The sequence below is a fragment of the Bos taurus genome, chromosome 26 (genome assembly GCF_002263795.3).
Source record: "Bos taurus isolate L1 Dominette 01449 registration number 42190680 breed Hereford chromosome 26, ARS-UCD2.0, whole genome shotgun sequence".
Taxonomy (NCBI): Eukaryota; Metazoa; Chordata; class Mammalia; order Artiodactyla; family Bovidae; genus Bos; species Bos taurus.
The window spans coordinates 24,728,291-24,754,215 of NC_037353.1; the positions used below are offsets into that span (position 1 = coordinate 24,728,291).

The window sequence follows — 25,925 nt, forward strand, 5'->3', positions numbered from 1 at the left end:
AGTCTTTCCCATTCTGTTGTTTTCCTCTATTTCTTTGCATTGATCGCTGAGGAAGGCTTTCTTATCTCTCCTTGCTATTCTTTGGAACTCTGCATTCAAATGGGTATATCTTTCCTTTTCTCCTTTGCTTTTCTCCTCTCCTCTTTTCACAGCTATTTGTAAGGCTTCCTCAGACAGCCATTTTGCTTTTTTGCATTTCTTTTTCTTGGGGACACATATTACAACATATATGACAAAGTATTAATATCTTCAAGATATAAAGAGCCCTTACAAATCAACCAAAACAACAAAGACAATATAATGGAAAAAATGACTTCAGTTTCAAAATGGACTGAGAATGGGCTTTGCAATCTTCCTTTCTTGCCCCAATCCATAAAATCAAGAGAAAGAAGTGTATAATAAATCAATAAATCCAATACTGCAATCAAAAGAGGAAGAAAGAATGCTTCAGAGCATGGAAATTGGTTCTGAAATATGAAAATCAGTTGGATCTGAATGATGCAGCATAGCCCAAGGGTCCATGGGACAGTATTCCGGCAAAAGGTAGACTGGGATTATCGGCTGAAGTTAGATCTCCTACACATCTTCTTCTGAAGCTTGCTGCACTGTTGTGGTGAAATTACAACAGGGAATTTCAATTATAAAGATGAGCATGCAATAATCAAAAAAATAGATCTCCAAATATTTGGGGTATAACAAAACCACTGAAGAGAGACAATAAATTTAATAAGCAGAAAACTTGTTATGCAGAGAAAAACAGTTAATCAAGCAAGAAGAGTAGAATTTCACAGTAACTAGGGATGCAAAATATTGTATCATCAAAATAATTAAGAGATCATGGAACTGAAAAGTTTAATCTTCAAAACAAACAGAAAATTCAATAGATGGGCTGAATAGTGAAATGGACACAGTTGAAGACACTGATTGGTAAAAATCAGTTAAGAATCCTCCCTGTGTATAACAAAGGATAAAAAGATGAAAGTGTAAAAGGAAAATCAATAAATGTGTGTGATATATCTAGAAGAACCTGTTACTAATATGACTTTAAGAAGAAGAGAATAAGAGAACTGGGGCCACAATGTTTAAAGAAACAATAGGGAGAATTTTTTAAAGACACAATAAAGCATGAAAAGTCAAGATTTAATGAATAACCCAGGACTAGAAACAGACTGTGTTGAACAAGAAACAAATCCTAAACATTTCCAAAGAGGAAAAGAGTATCACAAAAATAGAAGAATAAGACCAAGAGAAGAACCCATATCAGTGACACTGAATTCAAGAATACAACGGATCAATAGCTTTGGATCAAAGTTTTAAGTGGAAGAAAAACTTTGAATCTCTAATTCTATAGTCAACAAACCATCATTCAAGTGTGAAGTCAAAATAGAGTAATTTGTAAAAATTCAGGGACCCAGAAAGTTCACTAATACCTACCCCTCTGAAAGGATTATTAAGGATATACTGAAGTCAGAGGAAATTCTTACTAAGTCTAAACAAGATTTACACATTTTTAAGAGTTAAAAAAATACCAATTTAAGCTATAATTCTAACTGATACCAGTGAGACAAAGTGGGAGAAGCAGAAGGAGATGAGAAAGTAAAAAGTAAGAACAAAGTAAGCACACTGGACTGTAATCTGGAGGGTAGATATGATATGACATGGGCTTCCTGGGTGGTGCTAGTGGTAAAGGACCCGCCTGCCAATGCAGGGGATGTAAGAGACATGGATTTGACTGGAGGGTGGCACGGCAACCCACTCCAGTATTCTTTCATGCAGAATCCCATGGTCAGTGGAGCCTGGCGGGCTACAGTTCACAGGGTCACAGAGTTTGACACGACTGCAATGACTGAGCATGCATATAGTATGACACACACTAAACCAGAGTTTCTCCAACTTAATGTGCTTGTGAATCACCTGGGGATCGTGTCAAAATAGATTCTTATTCAGGATATCTGGGATGGGGTTGAGATTCTAGGCAATGTCAATGCCTCTGTGCTCTATACCATTAAGCAGGAAGGCACCAGGTAATGTTTAAAAAAAAAAATAGTAAGTCAAGCACGTGGGCTAGAATTTGATTTTTTTTTTGGCCACACAATGCAGCATGTGGAATCTTAGTCCCCAGCCAGGGATTGAACCCTTGTCCTCTGCATTGGAAGCAAGGAGTCTTTAACAACTAGACCACCAGGGAAGTCCCATAGAAATGAAAAAAAAATAGAATTATGAAAAAAAAAAAAGTCCCAAAATGGTAAAAAAAAAAAAAAAAAAGAAGAAGAAGAAGAAGAAAGAAAGAAAAGAACAATAATAACAAAAAATGCACAAGCAATCCAAACAGATAGGGAAGAAGGAGAAAGAAAAAACTTGGAAATTAACAGAAAACCCAAAGTAAAATGGCAGGGATTAAGTTTAAACATATCAATAATTATAGTTAATGTGGCTAACTGTTAAGTCGCTCAGTCGTGTCCGACTCTGCGCTCCCCCGTCCCTGGGATTCTCCAGTCAAGAACACTAGAGTGGGTTGCCATTTCCTTCTCCAATGCAGGAAAGTGAAAAGTGAAAGTGAAGTCGCTCAGTCGTGTCCGACTCTTAGCAACCCCATGGACTGCAGCCCACCAGGCTCCTCCGCCCATTGGATTTTCCAGGCAAGAGTACTGGAATGGGGTGCCATTGCCTTCTCCAATGTGGCTAAATTCATCCATTAAAACTCTTAGATAGGATTTAAAGAAAGTAGTCCAGCTCTATACTAATTAGGGGACATAATAAAGTTGTAAATAAAGCAGTTGAAAAAGATATATAAATAAGAGCTAACAAAAGGAAATAGAGCAACAATATTAATATAAAAATTAAAGTGTACAGTTAAAAACAGCCAAAGAAGCAAAGATAAATATTTCACAAGGATAAAAGGAGCAATCTATCAAGGCAATCTGTCATGCACGTTTTTTCATCTAACATAAATATGATAGAAATACAGGGATAAATTGACAAACTGCTTATCACATCCTAGAAATAAGTTTAAACAGCAAAAACATAAACTTCACTAACACCATGAGATTGATCTAATAGGAATTTAAAGAACACTTTACCCACCTTGCCCCCAAAACCCAGAAAACAAAATATTCTTTCCTAACACATGAAACACGCACAAAAAATGACCAGGTACAAGGTCACAGAGATAATCTCAACAAGCTTTATTTACTGAGCATAGTGAAATAAAGTCCAAAGTTAGCAACAGAAAGATATGCAAAACAATCTGTAAGTAAATAAAAGACAAAACAACCTGGAAATAAAAAACAGAAAAATACATACATGCTTGTAGAAAACCTTTGGTTGATATGTTCAAAATGGAATTAGAAATATTTACAACTAAGCAATGATGAGAAAGTTGCATATCAAAATCAATGCAATGTAGTCAAGTGGTACACAGTGGAATACTTATGGTCACATGCACAGTATAATGGAAAAAACTAGGAAATAAACCACACTTCCAACTAAAAAAAGAGAGGAAAAATAAAACTGAATGAAGGAAGAATGAATAAAATTCTAAATTGATCAAATCCTAAATTTACAAAATGTATAGGTATAAAATTAAGTATAACGTTCTCTCAAAATAACAGAGTCAAATCAATAAAACCATACCTGATTCTTTGGAAATGTTAATAAAATAGAAATTCTGTTGGATAGGGTGATCAAGAAAAAAGATAAAAGTCACAAACATACAGCATTAGGAATAAAATAGAACTATAATGCAAAAATCAGAAGAGACTTAAAAAGTTGAATATTACATAATTTTATATTATACATTTAGACAAACAGTTTTCTAAGAAAATATAATTTACTAAATCTATACCTGAAAAGAAATATAAAACCTGGTAAGACTGATAACCATAGAAGAACTTGAAACAATAGGAAAGAATCAACTCTGCTACAGACATCAGAGCCAGATAGTTTTATATGTATGTGGGGGAGGGGAGAAGGGGGTTGTTTATCAAATCCTTTTTAAAGAAATGGAGAATTTCCATTTTATACAAACTATTCCAGAGAATGGGAAAAAAAGTAGAAAGCTACTCAAATCACTTGATAATGCTGTTCTAACTCCAATATGATAATTAGACCAAGAAAGTATATGAAAAATAGACCAATATTATTTATGACTAGAAATACAAAAATACTAATAAAACATTAGCAAGTTGAATCTGGAGTACTACTTAAAATGACCAAAGTCTATCTGAGGAATACAAAGAATACAAAACATCTGATAAATTTCACAATAAAATTAACAATAAAGCCTCCTATACAACAAGGATATCTAAGAAAAATAGTAGGCATTGCACTTAAAAGTTAGAAATGTTCCTATTAAGGTTAGTAGACAAGCACGTTCTGACCACTATTACATTAGAAGCCCTTACCATAAGATAAGAAAAAGAAATAAATATAAAGATTGATAAGAGACACATGACTTTCAGAAGATATTGATAGTCCATTTACACAATGCAAGAGATTCAACTGAAAAAGCAACACAACTAAAAAGAGAATTCAGAAAGGTGGTCATATGCAAAATTAGTAACATTCATATCCAGTAGTATCCAGTTAGAAAATGTAATAGAAAATATTCCACCCACAAAGGATCTAATAAGAAACATACACAAAGTCACTTTTAGACTATGAAACTTCACTAAATAACTTGTTAAAAATTTGAAAAAATATATATATACTTATTGATATGTTATATACTATATAAAAGATTTATAACATTTATAACATAAATGTTAAATAATATAGATAAACATATGTATAAAATTTCAGAGATGGCAAAGAAATTCTCCAAATCTGTAAGCAGTTATTCTCAATTAAGATGGGGAACACATGTACACCCGTGGCGGATTCATGTCAATGTATGGCAAAACCACTACAATATTGTAATTAGCCTCCAATTAAAATAAATAAATTTATATTAAAAATAAAATAAAATAAATCAGAGTTTTTTACAGAGCTTGACAAAGTGATTTAAAAATTCAAATAAAAAATTGTGCATAAAGAGGCCAACATTTTCTGAAAATGAAGAGCAAAGGGAGAATTACTTTCAAGATATAACCACATTTTATAAATCTATAGCAATCAAAATAGTTTGGAATTGGCTAAGGAAAAGATGAGTGCTCAATTTCAGAATACAGAGTATCTAGAAACAATTCCATATTCATGGGAATCCAGGGAGGCACTGCAAATCAGCAGGAAAAGGAAGGCCACATTCAATAAAATGAATTGGTAAAAGGCAATGTTTATTTTAAAAAAAAGTTAGATCTATGCCTTAGACAAAACAGAAAAATATTTGGAGTATATTTGGCTGAACCACATAAAATAGCAATCTCTGTGGTTCAATCTAACAATAAGGGCCACCTCTAGATTTGCCCAGTGCATGCCTCCATGCTCTTTCCCTCTTCCAGTTGAGTGGGATGAAATCAAGCAAGGCAACCTTAGAAGCCATGTGCTAGAAATAGCAGAGTCTCTGAATGACTGCATGGAACAGAGTAGCCACTGGCCTGAACACCCAGAACCATGATACAGGGAAAGAAAGAAGCTTCACATCCCTATGCCATTATGTTTTTGGAGTTTGTCGTCACAGCTTAGCTGTGATATCACAACACTTACAGTTTTAGCGAGTGCTTTGATTCCTCTTTTTATCTCTTTCCTTTTGTTGGAAAACAATTTAACCTCATTTTTGATGGCCTGGAATGGAACAAGTACATCATTTAGATAAGTAAGAGATCAGAGATACACATGTATGTATATAGATACACAGATAGCACTTCTCTAGAAAAATGATGAAAAAAGTTAAAAAGACTAATAATATGAAGTGTACATGAAGGAGTAATGATACCACTGCAATACTCTGCTTAAGTCTAAACTGTTGCTATGTAAGTGACCACTGAAGCAACTTGGAACTGAGGTCAATGATAAGGCCAACAGTAAGAAAACAGTGAAAAATTAAACAGAACAGTTGATAAAGGAAAACGAGTCTGCTATTTCCTTGGGTATCGAGCGAGAGCAGACTAAATCCGGACACAGCCGCCACCTCTGTCACCCTTCTGCACATCTGAAGCCACAGTGTCTCTTCCTCGGTTCCTTATCCACCCCTTCCATGTAAGCCAACCTTGCAGCATCCTCTCAAATGTACTGCAACATGAGGTGTCACAGTTCATTCTTTGCTTTGGCACACCTGGACACTTTTCTTTGGTTTCACATTAGCCTAGGTACGGTGCTTAAAGCTCATATAACTTAATCTAGAAAGACTGAGCTGTGTTTGGTGTGCTTGCTTACTTTCAGGAAAGTTACACTTATACAATGTAATGCTCTGCCAACCAGTATCTCCACTTTCTAACTTTCCAATGGGTTTTCATAGGAAATGAATCTACTTGACACACCTACAAAGCATTATTTCAAACCTCTTTTATGTTTTATGAATACCTCTTGGCTTTTCTGTTGTATCCATGGAATTTCTTCTATATTACCAACTTTGACTAATTCCTCTTGTGATGAATCAGTGCTTAACTGCATATTCTCAGTTACCTTAGAAGAAGACAGATATTTCTTAAATTAAAAATTCATCAAGTTCTCCTCCTACCCTACTTCATTTCATTGCTTGAATCTCTCTGCACTTGTTGCATTAAAAAAAATACTAATAAGCATTTTGCCTGCTCAAGATGTAATGCTTAATTTTATTCCTTCCAATCTGTCCTTATATCAGCCATGCCCCTTACTGAGAAAGCAACAATGATCACCAAATCACTCTTGGCCTTCTTGCTGTTCCTGTAGACCAGATGCTATGGCCTGTTAAGGCCTGCCCCACCATTTGTGCTTAGGATCTTAATCTTTTCTTCCTTTTTGAGGCCTCTGCATCACCCTTCTGTATCATCCATTTCTGCCTTCTACTGAATCTTTCCCAACAGTATCTAAACATGCTCTGGAACCTCCTGTCCCAGGAAAGCTGCTCTTCACTGACCACCACATTCCCTTTTAGCTGCCACACTATTTCTGTCCTCCCCTTTGCGGCAAAAAGTCTTGAGAGAGTTTGGGATGTCACACTCTGTTGGTTCTCTTCACTGGCCGCTCCTCACTGGTTCTTCTCAATCTCCTTTGCCTCCCTGAACTCTTCTCCTGGTCTCTAGAAGTCGCTCTGTCTTAGTGCCCCTTGTATTTCTCACCATCCACTCTTCCATGATGATCTCACCTAGTGTTATGGCTTTAAATTCCATTCATATACCCTCGACTGTCAAATCAATATCTCGCATCCTGGACTCTGCCCAGAACATCTATACCGTGGCCTACTTGGTATCTCGCTTGGATATGTTCTCATGCTAACAGTGTTCTAACAGTGTTCTCATGCTCAGTCCAGGGGACTGATTTTGGATTTTCTTCTTTCTCCCTACAGTGGCTCCCCTACCATAGTCTCTCCCTTCTCCGTGAGTGGTACCGTCAAGTAAAAGATCTAGGCTTCATCCTTGAGTCCTTTCTTTCCCTTTCCCTCTAGGTCCAACTCATCAGGAGTTCCGTCCCCTCTACCTCTACAACCTGCCTGGAGTCTACCCCTTCTCCACAACACTCTTCTACCTCTATTGCTGTTACCTGAGCTTTCTAACTCCTTGCTCTGTCTGCTTCCACTCCTATGCCTATCTGCTGCCTGTCAAAGCAGGCGGAATCATATTCCACACAGCAGAAGCAATCATTTTTAAAAAAGTGTAAATCAGACCCTGTAAATCCTTTGCTCAGAACACTTTAATAGGTTCTCACTACATGTAAAATTATGTCCAAATGCTACCTGGTTTACAAAGCCCTTCTTTGCCTATTCTTTTTCCCATTTCAAGGACCTCAGCTCCTACCACTCTCCCTTGCTCACTTCAACTGCACAGGTCTTTTTTATTTTTAGGTCTTCAAATGTACTAAGCTCTTTCTCCCTCTGCCCTGAGTACTTGCCCTCCCCCACACTTTTTTTTTAAGTCAAGTCACAGACCTTCTCCTTGCAGGGGCTATCCCAGCCAGTACTATCACACCAACTCCTTTTTATTCAGTAAATAGATCTTGTTACTATCTAATTTTCCTTATGTATTTGATTATTCATGTATCTTTCTCTGCTTACCCCCAAGCCCCAACTGGAATGTAGGCTCCGTGAAAGCAGACATTTTCCCAACTGTTTTTGGCTATATCACCATGGCTTAGCACTCTGTAGGCCCTCAACAAACATTAAATGACTGAGTGAATAAATGTCCTCTGGGTAGACACATTCTAAATAATGCACATGATCCAAAAGTACAGAGAGACTAGTTTGAACAAGCACCAGAATTGTAATAGATTTCTTTTTCCAGATAGACTTTGTACTATGGTTTTAAATTAGGTCTGAAATGTAATATTTGTGATTTTGCTTTGAGAAAATGTAGAATATTTTTCTCTTAAATGTAGTGCATGCTGTTTTTGAAAATCATGGGATATCTGGATAAAGAGGAATATTACTAAAATATCTGCTAAAACAAAACTATAATCTGAAAACATACCAATTTAGGAAGGAAGGCAAGAAAGGAGGGAGGGAGGGAGGAAGGAGAAAGAAAACTGTATTGAAACTCAACTGCATGTTCAGATTCTGATTCCAAATCCAAGGATTCTCTTCTTGCTATACTTAAATAATCATTCTCCTCATCCATGATGGTCTTCAGGTAAGTTGTAAGTTGCTGGCTATATTCAAGAATATCATTGGCTAAGATTCCTCCAAACCGCCTATATTAATAAAAAGGAAAACACATAGGCTGCTGCTGCTGCTGCTGCTAAGTCACTTCAGTCGTGTCCGACTCTGTGCGACCCCAATTTGAAAAAGACACATTTAGCAGTGTTACTTACAGGTACCTATCCATTTCTACACAGAGAAATGTGTGGTCAATTCTCCACAGTGCTCTGAAGCTATTAGGACCCTGCTTCTTAGAGGACAGCACTCTCATGGGCTGCAGGACACAACAAGCTTCTTGATCTCCCTGGGGCCAGCTCTCCCCAGGCTGACCCCATGCCTTATCCTACAGGTCCTCTCTGCTCACCCAGCCTGGCCACTGCACAGAAGAGTTACTGCTCTGGTCGAAGCTTCAGAATGTACCAGGTGCTGTGCTGCCTCACACTGTATATAATCACCTTACCCTGTTCAGTCCTCATAGTCCCTGCCCCACACTGAAGCATTATTACTTCCACTCAGTACACCAGAGCATCTCAAACTTCAAGCATATCAGCATGGCCTGGAGGGCTTGTTAAAACAGATTCCAGGGCTCCACCCATAAAGATTCTGACTCAAAAATTCGATGAGGCCCAAGAATATGCATTTCTAACAAGCTCACAGGTGCTGCAGATCCCACCTTGAATAACATGGTTGTAGATGATTTAGAGGGGTTGTCAGGTGCCTAAGTAAGTTTTTACTTAAGTTATTACTGTTTTGCTTACAGGAAGCACTATGAAATAGTATTTTTGTGGAAACAAATTGCACATTGATAAGTGGTGTCCACTGGCAGATCAAATAAGGTGACATTTCAAGTCCAGGGCATTACCTGCATGATCTCTATGCCCTGGCCATTATCTGTATGCTTGGCGATTATTTGTTTATTTAGAATTTTAGTTTTAGTTTAAGCAAAGTCTAAATTAATTTAACATTGTCTGATTAGGAAAGCAAAGTCTAATTAGGAAAGTACATCTGTATGCATGTACAGAAACGCACATACCTATGTCAGGTTTTTTAGGGATAAATAGGACTTTTAAAAATGATCTACTGTTCAGAGTTGTCCTCATTCCTTGTGTTCTTCCAACAGATGTTATGATAGGGAGGACTGATCACTTCATAGGTCTTAACTGTGTCCTTTTATTTTTTGTATTTTGATGCTTTGACATCTGGGGTCTTGTCCCTTCCAGGACCAGCAAGTCTTGGAGATAGTAAACAACTTACCTGGAGCTCACCTTTCAAATGCAGACCCACAAGCCCACGACCCCAAGCAAATCCTCTATTGGTCTTTCAAACTTGGGCCACTATTTTCCTCTCCTAGTAATCCCTGGGTCACGTAGTGGACAACTAGCAGCAGCTCCTGTGGCCCAGAACCCACTGAAGTTATCCAAACTAGCCAATCCTAAGCCTGGCTGCTCCTCACCATGGAAACCAAAATGACGACTCTTGCCCATGTTTTCCCTGCTCCCTCTGTCTCCTAACCCTCCCTGGTGCCTCCCTATATGGCCCTCGCATAGCATGGCATCTTCCCTGGTCTTGGGATCATTAGTACAACAGTTGTTTCAATGGCAGTTGTCTCCAGTTACGCTGGCCCTGCTATTACCTAAATAATAACATCTGAGTTTTAAAACACCATATTATGTGAGGTTGCTTACTGCAACCTGTACTTACCTCCATCTTAGGTTAACCAGTGTGTTGTCATCTCTCCCATTCACCAGAATGCTCTGTCCATCCATTGAAATTCTCACCGATTGAATCCCGCGCCCCTGGTGAGAATGACTCCGACACCGAGTAAATGCTTCCTTAATAGTTTTAGGAACAAAGTGCAGAAATTACAAGTGCAACTTTACCACAGGGATTTTTTCTAAGGGGGTTACATGCACTTTTGCTTATGGATAAACCTTTTCCTATTTGTTAACAGCATTTTAGTTGGGATGGAGTAGCCTCTTAGTAATACATAGAACTGAAAATTACTAATACAAAATACATTCATCACTATTGATTTGATCTCCTTTCTAGGTAATATGGAAAAAGAGGAATTATTGTCACCAGTAGGGAAATCAGATATGGAAAGGAGAATAGACTTGCTGAGAATGGACAGTACAGGCAAATCCAGATGTCTTCAAGGATTAAGCAAGTCCCCTCCATGTGCAAAGAGGCTGAGCGTGATGAGAGGAGGCGATGGGCACTGAGTGAAGAATGATGGAGGAGGCCAATTAAATCAGTTTAGTTAGAACCCAAACACATCATTAGTTGGTACACAGTGCAATGGTTTAAATTATTTGACCAAAAACGGATTTCTTTGTCACACTAGTTATCAACCATGAGAGTTAAAAAAATTTTTTTTAAATTTTTGAATAGGGAATACATTCAAATGTTTCAAAATTTTAAAAAAACTATAAAAGAGTATGCAATGAAATCTCCTTCCTTCCCCTTCCCCAATACCTCCCAAAGGCAATCAATATAATTATACCTTAACTATCCTTTCAGAGGATTTTAATGTATATAAATAAATTTTTATACAAACAATTTTTAATCTGAGGTAAAATATGTGTATTACACACTTTGCCTTTCTTACTTATTATAATAATATGTCTTGGGATTCTTTCCATATTGTTGCATTAAGACTTCCTCATGCTGTATTACAGCATAATATTCCATACTTTATTTATGCATGCTTATTTATTTATCCAGTCCTCTGTTGATGGACATCAGGTTGCTTTTACAAGCAGTACTGCCATGAACAACCACCCATATGAGGCATGTTGCACAGAATCATCCAGAAAAACTCTGACATCTTGCTGTCATGCCACTGTCAGTTGTAGCATACATTTACAAACCATTTGAATAAGAGAAAATGTACCAGTTTGCAAACTGTTCATTTAAAAATGATTTGTAAGACATTTAAGGTCTTCCCCTATATAATATGAAAGAATTAAATTGTACTGATAACCAGTACAACTTGATCTCAAAACCTAGAAAAGGGTCTTCCACCAGGGAAGAAGAAATTATTTTCATTTAATTAGAGATCTGAGAACAATGGAAATCAGAAGTGGTGGTAGGACGGGTGACCCTGAAGTCCGCAGCGGTGGGGGAGGGCTCGTGCGCGCCACGCCCTGTGTGTTCTTCCACACCACAGGAAGACGCAGGCTGGGGGTGGGGGAGGGTGGCAGCAACCAGGCCAGAAGCCCTCCAGGCCGTGGAGCTAGCAGCAATCATCCCAGATTTGCACAGCAGTTCACTGTTTCCAAAGAAGTTCTGCATATACCCTCTCCTTTGCTCTTACCATAATCTCACAGGGTGAGAATAAGCAAGGCCTTCCTAATATCGCAAAGGAGCAGTTCAGTGAATTTTCTCGCCACACAATAAGTGGTGATGGAGATGGGCTGGAGCTCATCTACTGCCCCATGTTCCTTCTTTGCAGATCTCCTTTAGAGACTGCATTTCCTCTCTTAGAGACTCAAACCTTGGCACATAACACCATCAGTGGTAAGTAAGTTATGAGTCAATTTACTTAACAGTTCCAATTCCTTTCCTAAGAGCTTTTGCTCCTTATATGAGATCAAGATGCAAATCCCATGATTGGGGGATAAAAAAAGGAGTTTACCAAAGTATGAATATCTCGGATACACAGAATTCCACATTTAGCTATTGTTATGAGCCACAATCCATGTGGAGACAGAGAGAGCATTCCAGGTCCATATTGTTTGCTTTGTATTTTTTGGTATGGCTTAAGAATGTGAACACCACTATGTTCCTGCCAATCAAAGAAAATGACCATATTATAGAAAAGATCAGGGGAGTGGCACCTTGCAGTTATGCGTATATAGTCAGATTCAAATCCAAAAGCATTGTCATTGGAAATAAACTGATACATGATAAAGTGGACACCTGTATTTGCACCACATTTTTTAATCTCTGATTGCAAATAAATGTTCATTTCAGCCAACTAAGAAAAGTCTCCTCTCTATATCAGCTACCATTAAAAATCCCAGCCTACAACTATCTTGATTTTTTAACTAATCCTTTTCAAATACTCCTATCCTCAACTTAAAATAAATGAGTCAATTTCCACCACCATCACCATCCCCTGCCCACCACATTTCTCACATATTCCCACCTTCAAACCTCTGCATGTGTTGTGACTTTTTTCTGGAATGTGGTTCCCCATCCCATGCCCACCAATCTGGCTTCCCTCCCTACTTCAGGAACCCCACCTCCCTGCCAAGATTATACACAATACTTCTCATGTCTAAATCTGAACAATTCTTCACAGTCCAGTTCAACTATTACTTCTACCAGGAAGCTTTTCTTAAATCCTCCTTACTACAAACCATTCCTTCCTTCTTTGAATGTCTTTGTTTCAGACCTTGCTGATAATTGGCTACTCTGAGTGAGAAGGCTTTTGATTGAAGGATTTAGAAAAAGAAGGGTGATATAATCTGGGTCAGTGTGTGTAGCAGGAAATGATGCAATATGGAAGAAGTTTGAAGAGTATGATGAAAGGATACTAGAAACATAGAGGCATTTTGTTTGCAACTTTCTTTAAGACTCAGGTATAAAGTTCCACTGAAAATCATCAACGCTGTAGCTCCTGACCCCTGTAGAATGGATTTTCTAATGATAGATTTTTTTAAAATAGTTTTGAAAGTCACTAAACTAATATTGTGTCATCCGCGTGTTTATCTGACAAGTATGATGCATGTGCCACAAGTATGAGGTTGCTCAAATGTATTTTATGATGAATTAACAAATCATGCTAATATATCTAATTTAAAGAAGTTATTTTACTATAATAAAGACATTTGTTAACTGGACTAGAGTGTTAAAGGGTGGATCAGGTCTAATGAATACAATGTACCAATCTTGACTGCTAAGAAAAAGACAGAATGCTTAAGTTTGGCATACTTTTTCAGGAAGAAGATAGCTGCAGATGTATGGCACTTGGTTACAGAAGCCATATATTCGGTTACTATACAAGTTCAGGACCGCAGAGGACAGAGTGTGCTCTGTCTCATACACAAACTTATGAATGAATTCATCTCTCAGCCTCCCTCGTTCATCAGCAAAGTTTGCAGACACTGTAATATTTGGGGAAGAAGATAGATAATTTGTACCATTTATTGATTTTATTTTTTTAATTAGTATGACAACTATGAAAAGCAAAATAAAAAATTAAATGCTCAGTTAATATAGAGACTATTAGGGGATAAAAATGATTGGAAAACAACTTGGCTCCATTAGAAATACTTGAGTATTACATGACTAACAGTAAGTAAATTATGTTTTATCAGTTAAGTAGAGACATGATGAAACTCATTATGGTTTCAGTTCAGTTCAGTTCAGTCGCTCAGTCGTGTCCAACTCTTTGCGACCCCATGAATCGCAGCATGCCAGGCCTCCCTGTCTATCACCAACTCTTGACAGTCTTAATTAAGACATAAAAGTACCTTGAGGTTTTTGACTTTCTTATACTCTATAATTAAATATTTGCAAAATAGCTACCCAGATATATTTGTTACTTAAAACAAAGTGTCTATTTTATCAGACCTTTTTATCCAGAAAGCTTTCTTTATGATTTTATCAATGAAAGTAACTACATAGTAACATATATGAATCTGACTCTGTATATTTAAAGCTACAAAAAAGAGTGGAGAAGGAAATAGCAAGCCACTCTAGTATTTTTGTCTGGGAAATCCCATGGACAGAGGAGCCTGGTGGACTCAGTCCATGGGGTCACAAGAGTCGGACACGACAACAACAAAAAGAGACATCACAAAGTGACAAATCAACTTACAAAAGTGACAGTTGATCCTTTTTTTCCTCTGATAGTAAGATTTGTATGAATGACAGGATCTAGTGACAAATAGATTCAAGGGATTAGATCTGATAGAGTGCCTGAAGAATTATGAACGGAGGCTTGTAACATTGTATAGGAGGCAGTGATCAAGACCATCCCCAAGAAAAAGAAATGCAAAAAGGCAAAATGGTTGTCTCAGGAGGCCTTACAAACAGTTGTGAAAAGAGGAGAAGTGAAAGGCAAAGGAGAAAAGGAAAGATATACCCATTTGAACGCAGAGTTCCAAAAAATAGCAAAGAGAGATAAAGCCTTCCTCAGTGATCAATGCAAAGAAATAGAGGAAAACAACAGAATGGGAAAGACTAGAGATCTTTTCAAGAAAATTAGAGATACCAGGGGAACATTCATGCTCAATAAAGGACAGAAATGGTATGGACCTAACAGAAGCAGAAGATATTAAGAAGAGGTGGCAAGAATACACAGAAGAACTATACAAAAAAGATCTTCATGACCCAGATAATCACAATAGTGTGATCACTCACCTAGAGCCAGACATCCTGGAATGTGAAGTCAAGTGGGCCTTAGGAAGCATCACTATGAACAAAGCTAGTGGAGGTGATGGAATTCCAGTTGAGCTATTTCAAATCCTGAAAGATGATGTTGTGAAAGTGCTACACTCAACATGCCAGCACATTTGGAAAACTCAGCAGTGGCCACAGGACTGGAGAAGGTCAGTTTTCATTCCAATCCCAAAGAAAGGCAATGCCAAAGAATGCTCAAATGACTGCACAATTGCACTCATCTCACATGCTAGTAAAGTAATGCTTAAAATTCTCCAAGCCAGGCTTCAATAGTACATGAACTGTGAATTTCCAGATGTTCAAGCTGGATTTAGAAAAGGCAGAGGAACCAGAGATCAAATTGCCAACATCCACTGAATCATAGAAAATGTGAGAGAGTTCCAGAAAAACATCTACTTCTGCTTTACTGACTATGCCAAAGCCTTTGACTGTCTGGATCACCACAAACTGTAGAAAATTCTGAAAGAGATGGGAATACCAGACCACCTTACCTTCCTCCTGAGAAATCTGTATGCAGGTCAAGAAGCAACAGTTAGAACTGGACATGGAACAACAGACTGGTTCCAAATTGGGAAAGGAGTATGTCAAGGCTGTACATTGTCACCCTGCTTATTTAACTTCTATGCAGAGTACATCATGAGAAACGCTGGACTGGATGAAGCACAAGCTGGAATCAAGATTGCCGGGAGAAGTATCAATAACCTCATATATGCAGATGATACCACACTTACGGCAGAAAGGGAAGAACTAAAGAGCCTCTTAATGAAAGTGTAAGAGGAGAGTGAAAAAGTTGGCTTAAAACTCAACATTCAAAAGACTAAGATCATGGCATCTGGTCCCATTACATTATGGCAAATAGATGGGGAAACAGTGGAAACAGTGACAGACTTTATTTTTGGGGGCTCCGAAATCACTGCAGATGGAGACTGTAGCCATGAAATTAAAAGACACGTACTCCTTGGAAGAAAAGCTATGACCAATCTAGACAGCATATTAAAAAGCAGAGACATTACTTTGCCAAGGTCCATCTAGTCAAAGCTATGGTTTTTCCAGTAGTCATGTATGGATGTGAGAGTTGGACTATAAAGAAAGCTGAGTTCCGAAGAATTGATGCTTTTGAACTTCAGTGTTGGAGAAGACTCCTGAGAGTCCCTTGCACTGCAAAGAGATCCAATCAGTCCATCCTAAAGGAAATGTCTTGAATGTTCATTGGAAGGACTGATGCTGAAGCTGAAACTCCAATACTTTGGCCACCTGATGCGAAGAACTTACTCCTTGGAAAAGACCCCGATGCTGGGAAAGATTTAAGGCAGGAGGAGAAGGGGACAACAGAGGATCAGATAGTTGGATAACATCACTGACTCAATGGACATGAGTTTGAGCAAGCTCCGGGAGTTGGTGATGGAGAGGGAAACCTGGCATGCTGCAGTCCATGGGATCGCAAAAAGTCGAACACGACTGAATGACTGAACTGAACTGAGAGGAAAGTCCACATTTCACATAATTTAGCAGTCACATCAGCTTTACTTTGTAAGACACAGAAAAGGTTTTGGCCATTTTAACCTCTTCACATGTTAAAAGAAAAAAAAAAAAAATGCTATCACTGGAAAAGAGAAAAAAAAAGCTATAGCAACTATTCAACTGGGTGCCCAGGACAGAATTGCTTGCTCACTTTTCTTTACCTTCTGGTAGTATTTTAGGCAGAGAAAATATTTCCAGCCTGCTTCTTCTTGTTTCTGGAAGTGGGGAAAGCACCATCACTTCTACTATGTCTGTTTCCAAAGGAGACACAGTGGATATTTGTAAAATACCTTTGCCCATCTCTGAAAGCAAATGGAAATCAACACAAGTCATTGTTGATATGTTTATAGAAGCTTTCATATTTCTAGGTAAGATATCACATTATAGACCTGTCTTAACAAATCTTTTGATCCAAATCTACTTATTGGATATTTAAGTGATCTTTAAACCTAAGTGATAGAAACATTTTTTGATAAACAGATGGGGGATTCTCCTCATGAGATGTCTAAGTGGGCAGATTCAATCCAGCTGGGTGGGACTCAGCTTCCATTCAGCCAGAGGGGCCTCCAGAGTCTGCCGGCTCTACCCTACTCAACAGTGCCCACAAGCTCTGGCCTCTTGAATGTCCACTCCAGCCATCTGCCCATTCCCAATACTGAATAAACATTTTTGCCACAGCCAAGGTATCGCAGGTATGGTAGGAATACACTTGCTGTTATGAGTGTGTCCTACAGTAAGCCAGCGAATCCCACCAAGGGGCCTTGCCTGGGGCCGCTTGGATTCTCTCCAGCTCCGCTACTGCCACTCCACACAGCTACTGCTCTGTGTGTGTCCACCGTCTCGGGCCCCATCTCAGCCCCTCCATCAGGTGTTATATAGGGTAGCCTTTCCTCTTACTGAACAAGGAAGACAGAGAACATATGACATAAACTTGACTTCAACTTTCTTATCCTGAATCTCACATTTTCTGTTATCTTCCCTCTTCATTTCTTGACATTTTTAGGAATAAAATGTAACCCTTTCCATCTGTGATTTTGAGCCTACACCTCCAATATATCATTACACCATGTGCTATTAATTACCTCTTTTGATTTCCTTGGGTCTTTTAGGTCTTCTCCTACTGAGGCCTCAAGACTCCCCTATCTTCAGATTAGAATGTTCCTTCAATCCTGTTTCCCCACCAGTTACTAATTCTCTTTTCTCCACTGCAAACATCTGAGAGCAGAAATTGCTGTTTACCAACTTCCTTTTCTGACTGCCATTCCCACCTGAAACTCTGTCTCTCTGTCCCAAAGGAGTAGCTCTCCCTGGGCTCACACGGTGACTGCCGCATCCCAGCCCTCATGCCCTGACACTTCTGCCACAGTCCACCATTCATACAGCCTTCCTTCTCAAGCTCTTCCAGGTGCGGGTGACTCCCAGTTCTCCCGCCCATCTTTAGTTTTCTTCACTGCCTTGTCTTCCCTGTCTACAACTTCAGCGTAAGTAGCTTTTCCCATCCTATACTCTGAATGACAAGATATGTTAAAAAATGGAACATTTAGGCAGGACTGGTACCCATTCTGAGGTCAGCCATCAGTCCTCATCACACTCCATGCCATCTAATTTACATATCTAGGTTACCTGTTTGACCTCATTACACAGTTGGGTTTGCTTCAACTCTGTCTTAAACCATCTCATGAGCTTCCATGATTTCAAGATCAGAATTCCATCATTAAACTTTGAACTACAAATCTTCATTTCTGAATTAATGGTAAATATCTCCAAATGAAGATCTTATTGGCTTCAACTCTACAGAGCTTGTCAGCTCACCCTATCCCTCAGCCTCCGTAACTTCCTTTTCCCTTGAGTTTTTACTTCAACTGATGACAGCACAAACTTCCACCATCTGGGTTAGAAACTTCAGAGTCGTTGCTGATCCCTTCCTTTCACATACAATCAATTATCAAGTTCTACCAATTCCATCATTCATAGCTGTCCACTCCTTCACCTTTCCATGACTGCTGCAGGATCTTGTACACTGTGGATAAGAGCACAAGCTCTGAAGCCAGACTTCCTGAGCTTGAGTCCTGGCTACCTGCGTGGCTTTGGACAAATACTTAACCTCATTGTGCCTCAATTGCCTTATCTTTAAACTGGGCATAACAGTGGTCTCTACCTCACAAAAGCTGCCTGTAAGAATTAAATGAATTAACACACGCCAAGTACTTAGAATACTGGATATTACATGACAAGGACTCCTTCAATAAATGTTAGCTTTTGTTATGACTAACAGCATTTCTTGTGTGAGTTACTATAATGTTTTTCTGAATTTTTTTATTCCGTTCTCTTGCCTTTCTTCTCCAGCCTTCACACTGATTCCAGAGTCCTCCTCTAAAAACCAAATCAAATCACACTAGTCCCATCTTGAAAACGTCTGATGATGTGTCATTAGCTACAGAACAAAGTCCAGACTCCTTGGGATGATGTTCAAGACCCTCCACTTTGTTTCAAACCTTGTCGTCATGATCATAACCTGGTAAACTCATATACTTGTTATGCCAGACTTCTTACCATTCCAAGTGCCGTTGCTCAAACTTTTGTCCTGAGCTAGAATGCCAACAAGCCCCATCCTCCACTACTTTAAATCCTTGGAAAATTCTCCTCCTCCGTATTCTCTGTGCCTCCTCTTCACCTCCACTCCTTTCTTCACACCTGAGAATTAATTACTTCTTTTCCTGAGCCTACACAGCACTCTGCTATTTTTCCTCCACTAAATTTCTTCCTTGACAGTTTCATGCTTCCACAGGGCCTAGGTTCAGCATTTTACACTTAGTAGGCACTCAATTTTTAAAAATCAGTACATAGATTTGAAAATTTACATTTATATTTGGTATATAAAGCCAGAGATAAAAATATTAGTTCTTATTATTTATCACCAAAGTGCTATCTCACCTGTCAGTTTTGTGGTTTACCTGGGCATTTGGACACACATTACTGAAAAAGCTGAATGTCTTTTTTAAAAAATTTTTATTCATTTATTTATTTTTGGCCACACCACATGGCTTGTGGGATCTTAGTTCCCCAACCAGGGATTGAACGTGAGCCCTCGGTTGTGAAAGCACAGAGTAAAGATGCATGTAACAAAACTTTCTTTAGATATCTTAATTAAATAGAGATCAAATACTATTTAAAAAGTTATTTCGAGACTTCCCTGGTGGTTCAGTGGCCAAGACTCCACACTCCCAATGCAGGGGGCCTGGTTCAATCTCTGGTCGGGGAACTAGATTCCACACGCGGCAACTACAGATCCTGCACGCCACCACTAAAGATTCTGGCGTGGCAACTAAGACCCAGCATAGCCACATACATAAATAAATGTTTTTAAAAAGTATTTCAGGAATAAACCAACTCAACTTCCGTTTGTAGTAACATTAAAAACGTTCAGCCATTTCATTAATTCATTACCTGATTCAAGAAGAGTTGTTTAACATCAACTGTATACCAAGTAGATGTACCAAAACCTCTAAATATGATATGGGAATTCTCCTTAGTAACTTTGAACAGCTATTTAAATGTTTCTGTTTTAGAAAACATGCTACAAGTAATTGCTTCACCATGGTCCCATTTCCACAACTTTAAATTCTTTAGAATAAATTGACCAATATCTTAAGTTAATAAGCATTCTATGGCAACTTTCCTGGCGATCCGGTGGTTAAGACTCCATGCTCCCAGGGTAGGGGGCATGGGTTTGATCCCTGATCAAGGAACTAAGATCCCACATGCTGCCCAGATTGGGGAAAAAAATAATTCAGTGTAAGTACCTATGAATCCAAGAATCTCAAATAAACTTGAGGGTTTGGCATTGATAACAAAGATGTGTCCTTCTGATGTTCCAACTAATACATACATTCCTCTCTGGTCATACCTAGAAAAGAAGAAATCTGATTATCAGATTCTACTTGTTTCACTCATAAGATGGTAAACAAATTTATTGAAAGACATCATGGAGATATATCCAAAACGAATTATTCTTATGGTTTATGATTTTTAATATTATCAGACTTTATAAAAGGTAAGTGATTATACAAAATGTAATCATTACATTTTAGGCTAATATTGTTTCTGAATTGTAACTTATAAGTATATGGTCAAGAAGATTCACTAAAAACGGGCAACTGTGTCATCGTAAGTGAACAAAATATGACAGTAAAGCTTTCTGATATTTCAGGTGGACATAAGCAATTCTCAAATTAGAGATGAGTGGAGCATTCCAATGCCCCTCAGTACCAGTCCTGGCAGAAAGAAGAAGAATGTAGCAAAATGTTTCTATACTTTGATCAAATTAGAAAAAGTGGGAAATGCAAATTAGGATAAGAGAGAAACATCTGAAAAAGGAGAGGTGCCAAAAAAACGATAGAGGAGTGGAATGTAAATGGAGAGAGATTACAGATCCTTCCCTGCAGAGGCAGCAGAGCTTGTAGGGACAGCACAGATGGTGGAGACCCAGCTCCTTGCAGTGCTAGCTGACGAATCTTGGCAAATGCTTCTTTTTGAACCTAAGTTATCTCACTTGTGAAACAGGGACAAGCATAATACTTTTCTGAATGTTTGACAAGTGTCACATTCAGTAAACTACAATGTGTAACAGCACATCAAGCTGTAAAGCAGGGCAAAAATGTCATTTCTTGTTAATACTTAGTGTTATGATAAATTAATCAAAGATATAATAATAACAATATAAGTCTAAACTCAGTGGCTCTAGGCTGTCTTCTAAAAAGTACTGTTTCAAAAAACTTGAAATCATCTAAATGTCTATCAATATACTGTCTCAAAAATTATGGAATGTATTCCATGTGATGGAATACTATGTAGCTATAAAAAAAGAATGAAGGTCTTCATGTGTGGATAGAAGACTCTCTAAGATATACCATTAAGTGAAAAAAATTGTGGTGCAGAACATTATATATAGTTTGCTACCCTATAAGAGCAAAAGCAATGACTCTGGAGCCCAATTGCCTGGGTTCAAATCTCAACATTTGCCATTTACAACATGTGTGATATTAATTGTTATTTAAATTCTTTGTGTATCATCTTCCTTAAATGGAGACAATAAGAATACCTGTCTCACGAGGTTAATACAACTGAAGTTCCTGGTACACTCTAAGTGCTAGATACACATTCATGCAATTAAAAGGAAGTACTTATTTTTCTGCTTGTTTGTGAATAAAATATGTCCAGTAAAAAGACACAAGAAACTAGTAACAAGCTGTCTCCAAGGAGGAGAACTGGGTATTTGGGGATAACAGTGGGAAACTGTATTGTACTATATACACCTCTGTATTTCTTGAATGTAGAACTGAGTCAATATACTAATTTTCAAAACAACACATGTAAAACCTAAAAAAAGTTAAAACTTCGGTGGAAATCTCAATAGACAGGCCTGACAAAGTTGCTGCGAGAAACAGGCGGTCCTTACAGGAGGTGCTGCACAGGTGATTCAGAGAGAAAGGCCTTATGAACTTCATGAGGGGATTCGACGTCCCGGACGTCGAGGAAGTGGACACGGCCGTCCTCAGTCCCCACGGCCGCAGACAGGGATGATGGAGAGCAAGCCAGAACTGTTGCCTGTTTAGGACAGATGCAAAACAGAAATAGACTCACAGATGGAAAACCAAGGAGTAGGGGGGCAGGGCAAAATAGGGGTATGGGATTAACAGACATAAACTACTAGATATAAAACACATTAGCAGAAGGGTACACTGTATAGCACAGGGAATTACACCCACTAGTCTTATAATAAGCTATAATTGAGCATACTCCACAAAGATACTGCATCACTATGCTGTTCACCTGAAAAATTAACACAATACTATAAATCAATTAGCTTCAACAAAAAATAAAATAAACCCCAGCTTCACTGCACCAAAAAATGAAGCCTGCTTTCCTACACTTAAGAGTTCTACAGTTTATTTTAAAAACCCGCAGAACAAGAAGAGTGGCAAGTGTCATGTGGTATTACAAATTATACACTCAACATTCTTCAGCTAATCAATCACATAAGAAGTCATAGGAATCTATATATCACATTCTTTTATCCTAAAATTGGAATGATAAAAATATGAGAAAATTGCCTGAACTTTAAACCATGACTTCATTTTTATCCTTAATTGATTAGAAAATGATTATACCTGATAATAATGAAAAATAAAATAGGAAATTTAAAATATATTCCTAGCATCATTTGGACATCTTTATTGAGTGTTAGTGATTTTTTAAAATCAGCATTCATCTGCTGGATAATAGTAGATCCTGGGATGCTGGTATAACTGAGCAAGACTTCAAAAAATAACTGTATCATGGAACACGTGGCCTGTCACCAAAGAAACGCATCACAGATTCCTGCTTATCCAACAGTCATTTACAGAAGATGATATCTAAGAGAACAAATTTGTGGTCATGATACTTTAGGAATCAGATTCATTTCTCTATAGTTTTCACTGACAAAGCCCACTGGGGTCCCCCAGAAAAGTCAGATGAAAACTAGGTGATAAGGTCTAAGCTCTTCATTTGTGCTTTAGTCTAATTTCTCCTGCTCACAGGGTACATGTGCAGCAGTCTCGTACCCAGCACTTCAGACAAGAGTTCTTAGTGTGAGACCGCTGCAACACCTCAGTTCCGTGGCCGTGCAGAGACGTACTGCCAGTAACACCTCAGTTCAAGACTTAAGATGGCCGCAGGGTGGCTGTGCACAGAGACGCTGCACCCAGAATTTGATCCTGAGGGGAGCAGCACGGCTGGACCGGCCCATGGCAACTCCGCCCTCCCCCAGGAGAACTCTACAGAGCAGCCTCAGCCTCTCCCTGGGACACAAGTGTGTGCTCCAGAAGGACAGCTCCCACCTCTCCACCCTCTGATCAAAAAATAAGATTTTCCTTTGTTGTTGAACCGAACTCAGTATTGCTCTATTGGCACAAGAAACACCAGAGAGGGGGACCCCTGTAAGTAACATAACTACATTTTGGAGGTTGTTTTGAATAAAATAACAGAATGTTAGAAATGGAAAAGATCTTGAGGTCATCCTTTTGCAGATTAGAAAGCAGAGGCAAAGGAAAATGTAGCAATTTACCCCCAGGATCCCAAAGCTGATAACAACGCTCAGAGGAAAACTCAGGTGTCCTGCCTCATTAGAATGCAGTTTCTCCATTGAGCAGGTTTTCATTTTGTTTTTTAAAGTGAATTTTCTGAGGCTTAACCAGGTTGAGTCTATTGGTATCTCAGTATGAAACTGGGAACAAAGTGGTGAGGGTTTGGGGTTTTTTTAGCTGAAAACCTTTATGGGAGCTCTTAGTGTGTGTGTGTGTATCTGTGTTTCCTCAACACAATCAGTTGAAATTACCCTCCATTCCAGGGCAATAGTTGACTAGGCTAAAAACTGGCAGGTAACATCAAGTGAAGGTATTAGTGTTTGGGCATCCTGCCATCATGATGCTAAGCAGGGTTCTCTGAGGACCACTACCTAAAATGTTCATGGAGAATACAGTCCTGGACATAGGCAGGGCGATCTAGCCTCTGTACTGCTGGATCAACCCATTTATCAATTCTCCAGAGGGGAGCAGTAATCTTCAGTAAGGAGAAATCACTGATTTTCCCCAACAAAGGCTGATCTACATGAATGTACATGCTTGGTTTTGAGCTCAGTGAAGGGATGTCTGCTTAACTGTGACAGTTGCCCAATCTCTCCCTTCTGGTCAGGGGAAAGGAAGATATCTGAAGCAGAAAGAGGGTCTTTTGATGGTAACTATATCCCTCCTTGGGCTTCCCTGGCGGCTCAGTTGGTAAAGAATCCACCTGCAATGCAGGAGACCCTGGTTTTTTATTCCTGGGTCGGGAAGATCCACTGGAGAAGGGATAGTCTACACATCCAGTATTCCTGGGTTTCCCTTGTGGCTCAGTTGGTAAAGAATCTTCCTGCAATGTGGGAGACCTGGGTTCGATCCCTGGGTTGGGAAGATCCCCTGGAGAAGGGAAAGACTACCCACTCCAGTATTTTGGCCTGGAGAATTCCAAGGACTGTATAGCCCAAGGTATTGTATTGGTATATGGGAAAGAACAAACTTTTCCTTGGTGGCGATTATTTCTGAAACCCTAGTGATTTATATCTCACTCATGCTGCAAATTCATTGTGGATTGACAGGATCTCTTTTCCCCCATGGTCTTTCAGGGAACAAAGCTGACAGAGGCTCCACCAATTAATAGGGGCTCGCAAAGAGTCGGACACGACTGAGCGACTTTCCTATCCCTCCTTAGCCAGGAAGTGCAAGGTAAGTTCTGATTATACAAACCCTTAGGTTTGTATGTCTCTCATCTGTACAAAGAGGTGTGATCAGATGAACTTTAAGATTTTTCTAGTTCTAGTAATTCTAACAGAAATGAATACATATAAACCTTTGCCACACTGATTATGGAGTCCACACATACTCTTTTAGGTAAGAATTTTTATCTTTACTTTTTAGGATGAGTTTACTTATCTCATTGAATTATATATCTTTTGCATCTTGCATCCTCTTATATGAAGTATGATGCTTCATCTTGCATTGTTGAGATTTTAATTTACAATAGAGAAGGACTATAACTTTCCTCCCTACTATCTAGATCCATATCTCATCGAGAATTATGAAATATAGAAAAAATGATAATTTAAGAAAAAATAGCCTTACCATTGTTTCTTGGTCTTTTTATACTTTTAAAATATTATTTTATGTGCATCATGACCATGGTGGAAAGAATGGTATCACCTTATGGTAGGTTATGCTTAGGTTTAGGTGAACAAATGTAGTTTGCCACCCAGCATACATACACCTTCCTTGTGGAAAATTTCTTGAATATCTTTTAAGAAACCATCTCTCTTCTATTTTCAGTTGAGTGGAATAGATCTAAGTCTCATTTCCAAGGCAGATTTTAAGCCAACTAGCATTTCTCATGCCCCTGTCCACAGTGATTAGTTCAGGGGTGTTATTAAGATATTAGGATATATCTACTAAGCCCTCTGAAAAGGAGAAACTTTTCTCTTCCTCCTCCTATTGTAGGAGGTTTTCTTCCCTGATGATCTGATGTGAGGTTGGTATTCGTGGCATTTGGGTATCACACGAAGTCTTAGATGAAATTAAGACATAGTACACAGACAGAAAGAAAGACGAGCTCCTTGGTAATATCATTTGAGTTGCTGGATAAAGCCACAGCTGAGCCCAGAGGAGCTCTATACTTTATAGTTAATTGAGCCAATAGCCCACACTTTTTCATTTTT

At 38.6% G+C, this 25,925-nt stretch overlaps 1 protein-coding gene across 8 annotated transcripts in view; it reads right to left on the reverse strand.

Moving 5' to 3' along the window:
- The window catches only part of CFAP43 (cilia and flagella associated protein 43), a 100,335-nt gene that overhangs the window by 33,300 nt on the left and 41,110 nt on the right, over positions 1-25,925 (reverse strand). For 6 of the 8 annotated variants that reach the window (XM_059881860.1, XM_010819895.4, XM_010819894.4 and 3 more), the window contains 9 exons: positions 22,098-22,246; positions 20,443-20,546; positions 16,801-16,941; positions 13,646-13,818; positions 12,345-12,494; positions 10,409-10,539; positions 8,613-8,760; positions 6,460-6,561; positions 5,644-5,721 (listed from right to left, as the gene is read on the reverse strand). In XM_059881860.1, coding sequence (XP_059737843.1) covers positions 5,644-5,721; positions 6,460-6,561; positions 8,613-8,760; positions 10,409-10,539; positions 12,345-12,494; positions 13,646-13,818; positions 16,801-16,941; positions 20,443-20,546; positions 22,098-22,246 — 1,176 coding nt within the window. The remainder of the gene's footprint in view (positions 1-5,643; positions 5,722-6,459; positions 6,562-8,612; positions 8,761-10,408; positions 10,540-12,344; positions 12,495-13,645; positions 13,819-16,800; positions 16,942-20,442; positions 20,547-22,097; positions 22,247-25,925) is intronic. The other 2 variants (NM_001205849.3, XM_015460666.3) reach the window with 2 other exon arrangements.